Raw genomic sequence first — 8,056 nt, forward strand, 5'->3', positions numbered from 1 at the left:
AAAACTTGCAGCAGAGTACACAGACCATGCCATCATGCAAAAGGGGATATTCCAAAATTCTTGGGCACATAAAGAGGGAGGAAGTGTCGTGCGAGGGATTAAACAGCTCTGGTAAAGAGCGGCAAACAGTTAATTAAATTCTTCAGAAGCCTTCCATGATGTTATTGTACTTCTAAAATGTTTGAAACATGGTTGTGTGCATCCCACAGTGTAGAGCTTGAGACATTTATATTCCATTATTTTAAAAAAAAAGAACGAAGAAATAGGAGAAAAAGGACAGATGTTACTTGTTTCCTTGCTTTCAGTTTCACCCAGGATTTGCAGATGTGACATTGCTTTTAGGAGTCTTTCATCTCAAGTGATCCTCCTAAAAGAAAGAAGATAAGAAGGTTAGAATGCATCAACAGTTGGCCTGCTTGCACAAAATGTATTCATAATCATAGCATGTCCTTTGCTGTGTCAAGCCAGCTAGCATAACACGGTAGAATATCATAAAGGGTTAGTACATTTCAAAGAGTTAAGCCACAGCTAAAATTTAAGTTTTGAAACTTATTAGAGTTAATTTTAGAGAGTTTTGTTTTCCCCAGCATAGCCTGTTTTCAGCCGTGCCTTTAAACCCTCAATAATGCACAGATATAAACTCTTCCCATAAATTGCTTTTTCTTTGGTTTTTTTATTATTCAACTGCTTATGATATCAGACGTTGTCTTTGAGAGAAAAAAAATAAAACAACAGCAAATTGAATTGTTAAGAGACTAGATCCTTCTGGTTATCAATATATGATTGTCATCGAACGGGGGAATTTCCAGGGCATTTGATCAGCAAATCATCGGCAAATCAAATGTTATTTTGAGCGATTTTACAATACCTAAAAAAATATCAAAAGATACAAAAAATTTAGTGTACTAAAATTTTGATATCTCTTAGTACTACTTAAGGACTGTAAAATTGCTTTTTTTTCTAGCTAAAAAAATATATGAAAAAGTTAATGTAAATACTCATATTTGGACACGCGCGTGGCGTTCGTACGAACCTGCGACACGCCCACATGCCACACAATCGAACGCATGCTGGTACTAGCTACACCCCAAAGACGTACGTACCTGTATGCATGCAAACCCTCACGGCTAATGTGGTAATAATATTCACGAGTACACGTGCAATCATGTGATGTGACTGTGCACATGCTGATTTTGAGGTTTTTTATCATAGTTTGCTTTTTAACCATTGCTTTTAAATTACTAAAAATACTTATTTAAACAATTAATTCACATAATATTTTTCATTTATGAAAGAAAAAACCAAAGGATCAGCCCCTAGTTGTGTAGCAAAACGCACACAAAACACAAAACTTCTCTCACTCCCCACTTCTAACTGCTCTCTGTGTTGGTTCAAGTTCAACAATAGGTGGTTGCTTCACTACTATTGAAGAAGAGGTACTTCTACAACTATGTACTGTTATCTTTCAAATTTGATTTGGTTCACATGAAACATAGGACACGTTCGCCCCCGGGGTAAGCTATCTAATCCCCTCGTATTTCGCGCACACGATTTTTGAACTGCTAAGCGGTGTATTTTTTATAAAAAAATTTCTATAAAAAAGTTGTTTTTAAAATTATATTAATCTATTTTATATTTTTAATAATTAATTAATTATGTACTAATCTATTACTACGTTTTTCGCGTCGAACTAACTCTCCCCACCCCCGCTCCCGAACAAGGACATAGTAGTATAGCCCATACTGATCAATTCCCCTTTTCTCACACAATTGATCAAGTCCAAAAGAATCCGGGAACAATGTTGGCTCATATAATTTGTGCATAAAGTTTTTATATATACATTCCTAGTGATCTAAAAGCAAAGGCTTGAAAATAAACTTTGGTGAAAAAAAATTAATTCCAAATTTAAGTTTGAAAATTAAAATTTTATCTTATAAACATAAATAAAAGCGAGAAATACGGGTGTGAATTTATCCTCATCTAATCATGAATCAACTCAAGCTGGTGCAGTATATGTGAGTATCATGCCTACGTTTTTTTTTCTTCTATATGTGAAAGATGCACCTGCACACATGATCATGTTGTTCCTGACCAAATACATTGGCAGCTTGCAGTATATGGATGGGGTCCTTCAATCGATGCTATCGAGTAATATGGAGTAGATGCCACCATGGATGTTAATTTATGGGTTTAATGTTTTTTTTTTGGAGGATATAACTCAGGACCTAACACACACCACACTCATGCTACAACATACGCACACACAGGCATACGCGTCTCTACCACACACGTATGATTTTAGGATGCGCACGTGTATGAAGAGAAAATCCCCGGGTGCACACGTGTGTGAGGGGAAAATCCCCGAGCGAGACACGCGAGTTACAGTTCCCGGGATCGAACTCGCGTAGGGTACTCGCGCACCCATGTGGCTACGCACTGGTGCGTTGCTCGGTTCTTAATTTATGGATTTAATGTAGAGCATGGAACGGTGATTAACCCTATTTCCATCACCTCTACCCAGAAACAATACATACAGCCAAGAGCATCCAAGGTATCTTCAATTCTTCGGTTCTCGACGTATTTTTATATGTGGAGCTTTTTTAACATCCTTAAAAAAGTATATCAAGATATCATATTTTTCGTGTAAAAATATGATAAGTACTAAAATTTTGCACTGAAAATTTGGAGGTCTAAGTTTTTTTTTTGGAAATTTCTTTTTAGAAAAAACTTTAAATTCTCGTGATATGTACCGAACCAAATCATATTTATCATTATCGTACCCTGACGTTATGGCTGATTACTGTGATATTGCAAAACCTGCTCCAAATTATAGCATTGCAATTTTTCTGAAGAAATATACTACTTCCAATTAGATAATTCTTATCGTCTTAAATAAGTATATGGTTAAACTCTTTGATTTATAAAATATTTAGTTCGAACACACTACTACGATATCATGTATATATTAATCTTAAACACTGCTCTGTAACAAAAGTAAACATTTATTTATTATATATTTTATAGAAAATAATGATCAAATATATGGTTTCAAAGCCATGGCGTTGTCTAACACGATAGAAATTATCCAACCGTAGTGATTTTACTCAGCAAGTTTCCACGGTCACCCAAAATTTTAGGTAAGGGTCGTTCAGTTTCTCACGGCAAACAAAAAGAAAAATCCAATTACATTTTCCACCTTTAAAAAAAGTCCACACCATGCACCGCTCGGTATGGTCGCTAACCACCACCGCCTATCGAGATTATCCAAGACTGACACCCACCCGGGCCCACACGTCAGTCTCATCCCCGAAATAATCTAATCTAAACCAAAAGTCAAAAGCGCACGCGAATTTCGAAGAGAGAGAGAGAGAAAAAAACCGAACCGATTCTTCGCGTCCTTTTTATAAATTCCACCCCGCGAAGATTTCTTCTCTCACAATCCAGTCCTCGAGCTCAGCTCAGCTCAGCTCAACGCACGCAACCACGCGCCGCGCCGCCCCGCCCCGCCCCGCCCATGGCGACCAAGCAGATGCAGAGCCGCCGCCTCCTCCTCCTCGCCGCCGCCTGCCTCCTCCTCGACTCCGCCGCCGCCGTCACCGACGTCGAGTACTGCAGTGAGTTTCATACATGTCATCTCCTCCTCTCTCTCGAGAGAGAGAGCCGGCGGCGACTGATGGAGGTTTGGGTTGCGGTTGTTGTTGTTGATGCCGGTGTGCAGATAAGGGCAAGAGCTACCCGGTGAAGGTGAGCGGCGTGGAGATCGTGCCCGATCCGGTCGCCCGCGGCGAGCCCGCGACCTTCAAGATCTCCGCTTCCACGGGTGAGCTAGCCTCTTCCCGTTTCATTCCCCCCTTCTTTTGTGTGTGCTAATCCCCTTGTGATTTATGCCATCAATTTGGTGTAGTAGCTACGGATACGGCTCTCTGGAGTCAATTGGCGGCAAATAGCGGATTAAATCTTTTGTACTGCTCAAAATTTTTAAGGTGTTTGTAGAATTTCGCTCGTTGCTGACCAGAAATTTCCTAGTGTTTGTACCTTAGAGGAGGTTAGGATTGTGATTCGCTATTAGCTGTGGCGATTGATGCCTTGTGTGGTTTGCAGTTATGCCTATCGTGTACTAATAATAACAGTAAAGTGAGTGACAGGGTTGCCTTAGAGAGTTTCCTTTTAGGTGTTAGAGTTTGTGCAATGTGTACAATTCTAGTTTAATTTAGTGGTTGAGAGAAATTGGAGTTATGTTTAGTAAATTCTTTAGACCTCGATGACACTGCTCGGAAGCGCTCATTATTATGCTGGTCTGGTAGTATTGATTTTTGGCAGTAAGGGTATTCCTAACCCAATGACTAGAATGGTGTCCATAACATTAAATAAATTGTCATCTAGGATGAAATATGATGTGGTAAGTGAATAAATGAGGAAAGAGAATGAAACCATGTCTTGCATGAGACATGATTTCTACACAATATTCAAAATATCATGTGAGATAAGTAGCATTAAATTGAAGTATGGAATAGTGGTGTTTGCATTGTAAGAGTAGTGTCTAGTACTAGTTTCTTGATGATGTGGAGTTGATAGAAACTATATCTAGTGTTATGGGTTGGGAATGCCCTAATGGCCGTGTGGAGGACTATAGAGCCCTGGTTGATTTGCGATCGTGCGATTGCGGCCTAAAGATTTAGGCATAACATGGCATTGATTTCTCTTAAGCCTTTATCTGAAATACCACTTTCCCTGTGAAATGTTGTAGGAACATAGGGCCAATGAATACTCCACGGTGTGATGGCTTGACTATTTGAAGGATTTCGTACCATCTATTATGATATGAATGGCTTTCTCTAGATATAGCATATATTTTAGGGGCAGGACTGCTGGCTCTTTCCTCCTGCTTGCCTATGAGAAGCAGTATGGGTGACTGCCTGACTGGCTTTGCCACAAACTCAGAAATGTGGTTATGAAGATGATGCAATTCTGCATATAGTATGCATCTTACTACTAGGACAAACTAGGCCTTTGATATTTTCTGTTTATTGGTTCATGTAGGTGAGTAAATAAGGGAACATTAGTTCCTCTCTTCATGTGTTGGTTCTTTGCTTTCTGTATGATACACATTTTAATTTTTCTGCACAATAACTATATAATTGCTAACATTAGGAATTGGCAAACAAGACTCTTTAATGGTTTGATTGTGCCTGAGAAGCAGCATCCAGTTACCTATTCTGTAGCTTACACTGAATAGCACATCCCAAAACACAAAACTGAATACACAGCACGTCACAAAACATGTCCAGTGTTTTCTACTATTCGATACTTGTGGGCTTAATCAGTAAGCCCATCTGATTGAGTTATCTCCATATTGCCTGCTCTACTGTTTACATGGCATGGCAAATATGTATGGACTAATTAAATTCATTGTATGGACGTAATGGTAACAACGACCATCTAGTAATTTGTCCTTTATGACACCAAAGCAGCATCCATCTCATTGCATTGTTGGTGCCAGTATACTGTCCTAGCAAGAATAGGTACCTCTCCAAAATTTTCCTAAAACAAAGGTGAAGCATCCAAAGCATCGGGAAGTGGCACTGTGCCTCAGACTCAGTCATGCCCACTGTATCCAGGTTTTTTAGTTTCCCCTTTCTTGAAATCTAGTGCTTGAAACCTTATAGGTAAGGTGATAGATGTATGTGAGGCCAATTTGCATGTGGGGTAGCACCATAGTGGCAAAACCTGTGACCTTGTTCTTTCAGTCAAATATAAAAAATAAAAACCAATAATTTTATTTGTTTTACCACCCGATTGAGAGCCTGCTATGACCAAGTTTCATGACGCCAAAATTTCAATAATATCCTATTCTTATGTTATATGCTTATCAGGAGTCTAATTTTGGAGTGGAGTCTCGTCTTTTTGCCTTTGTTTATACTTATAAGCCAAATTTTGAATTTTCAACTTTAAATTTGGAGTTGATTTTGGGGGTGTTTTTGTTGTAGTATAATTTTCAGCCTTTCCTTTTAGATCACTGAAAACACGTATATAAAATTTTATTCACAAATTTTTTTTTTGCAAATATGTCGTTTCTCTTATGCATTGGTTAGAAATTTATAAATGCATCTTGATAATCTGCTGCAGATCAAACTATTGGTAAAGGGAAGTTGGTTATTGATGTGAAATATTTCTTCTTCTATGTCCATTCTGAAACTCGTGAGCTTTGTGATGTGACTTCCTGCCCGGCAAGCGGTGACTTCATGGTGTCTCATCAACAGACCCTGCCATCATTCACTCCACCAGTAAGATTATAGATCTCTTTTAGTTTCGCTTCAAAGTCTGAAATGTATGCGCTTCCATTACACACTCCTTCAGATTATGGGAGCTCACATGCCTCTGAATTACCAAAATGTGTTTTTCAGTTTCCATCTTATTTCAATCCACACTTGATGACAAATCCTTTTCTTCAGGGCTCTTACACCATCACCATGAAGATGCTGGGCGATAACGACGAGGAACTGAGCTGCATCTCATTCGGTTTCAGCATCGGTTTCGCTGCGTCAGAAGCCACCATCTGAATGCGTCCTAGCTGAAGCACCCAGAAGGCAGAAATAGCACCGCCATGGATGTAATTACAAAGCACCTATGTATCTATCTTAGATCACTGAACTCAATACTACCACGCACACCTGCCAAGTGCCAACACACTGTGTTCAACTAAGACGTTTTATCCAGAGTTGAGCACCCAATAAAAACATCACTAGTGTACTTAACTCTCTCTTTGGCAATCTTTGGCTGTGGAAATGTGTTAGCATGTTGAATTAAGCCTGGATGAATCTAGCATCTCTCTTTGAGAAAAGTTTCTGCCATTTTTTTTTTCTTTTGAGGTGTGAAGCTTGTGTAAGCAATCTGGTGGTTGGTGCTGTTAGTCTGTTACTGCTGTACCAGCCACTAGCCACATGGAAAACCATGTTAGCCTAGTCTTATTTGGTTGGGTTTTGCGTGTCAACATCGGTAAGGATGGGCTAATTATTCTCTCAAGTTTCCATCTGCTTCGTTATTTGGGTTAATGCGATCGATTTGGCAGGGCCACTGGAGGATGGGATTTCTGACGCACGCATCAGAGATAAAATATAAAACGAAATTTGGATTGATACTTTTTGCTTGCTATACTAATATAAAATTTAGCAGACATTAGTTTAATTTGCAGTGATGCAAAGTATGGACGCAATGATTCGATTAATAAAGAATTCAAAATTACTCTTGACGGATTAAATCATGTGCAGTTAGTGTAGACATTTCGCATAATCCCTTTTAAGTTACCCTGAACCAAATTTTCACATGATTTAAGCAAGCAAACCATGTTTGGAACGCATTAATTAATTCTATATTAATTTGTAACGTTGTAACAAAAAGTTTCCCATTTAAACTCTAACTCCAAATAATTTCCGTATGCCTTGGGGGGATTTCGGATTTCTTTTACTGGCATGCATCCTAAGCTTCTAAAATATGTGTTTTATACGAATGTTTGCTATGTACTACCTCACTCCCAAAATTTAAACATTTGGATGTTGTTTAGCATGAATTAATATTGAAAATGATAGACTGTGGTGTCCCTCAATACTGGAAATACTGATAAAAATAATTATATTTGATACAAATTTAAATATAAAAAATACTTACATTTTGGAACAGGAAGTAGAAGCTTCTCATTTTTTTTAAAAAAAATCAAATAATCATTCAACCCCTTAATCCCAGCTATCATCTCACACCCCACCTATAAAAAAATTGTAGGGTTCCAACCTAAGGGCTCCTTTGGAACAAAAGAATTTTGGAGGATTTTGAAGAATTACATTTCTATGAAAAAAAATTCCTATATGGTTGTTTGAAACAAATGTATGCCTCTTCTGTTTTTTTTTTTTTGAAATTCCTTAGCAATGCCTTAAAAGTGGAAGTTTTGGAAGCATTCCTAATTCCTTTGAAATTCCTTAGGAATGTCTCAAAACATATGAATTTTGGAGGATTTCCAACATGAAGTCTAACCTCTTGGAAAAATTTCATGTCTATATAACTC

The 8,056-nt window shown here is 38.2% G+C and overlaps 1 protein-coding gene across 1 annotated transcript; it reads left to right on the top strand.

Moving 5' to 3' along the window:
* The first annotated feature begins 3,433 nt into the window (after window positions 1–3,433).
* On the top strand, window positions 3,434–6,797 carry LOC102711081 (MD-2-related lipid-recognition protein ROSY1-like). The gene is made up of 4 exons (XM_006657395.3): window positions 3,434–3,614; window positions 3,719–3,820; window positions 6,127–6,284; window positions 6,453–6,797. Exons 1-4 carry the CDS (start codon window positions 3,515–3,517, stop codon window positions 6,558–6,560), a joined length of 468 nt encoding a protein of 155 aa, XP_006657458.1. The 5' UTR covers window positions 3,434–3,514; the 3' UTR covers window positions 6,561–6,797.
* The last annotated feature ends 1,259 nt before the right edge of the window (window positions 6,798–8,056 follow it).

This window comes from Oryza brachyantha, chromosome 7, assembly GCF_000231095.2.
Source record: "Oryza brachyantha chromosome 7, ObraRS2, whole genome shotgun sequence".
NCBI classification, from domain to species: domain Eukaryota; kingdom Viridiplantae; phylum Streptophyta; class Magnoliopsida; order Poales; family Poaceae; genus Oryza; species Oryza brachyantha.

Excerpts from the sequence above, each read along its gene's own strand:
- LOC102711081 (XM_006657395.3), top strand. The coding sequence starts at position 3,515 with ATGGCGACCAAGCAGATGCAGAGCCGCCGCCTCCTCCTCCTCGCCGCC. Across the intron at positions 3,821-6,126 it reads CAAGATCTCCGCTTCCACGG|ATCAAACTATTGGTAAAGGG; the intron begins GTGAGCTAGCCT and ends AATCTGCTGCAG. Across the intron at positions 6,285-6,452 it reads TGCCATCATTCACTCCACCA|GGCTCTTACACCATCACCAT; the intron begins GTAAGATTATAG and ends CCTTTTCTTCAG.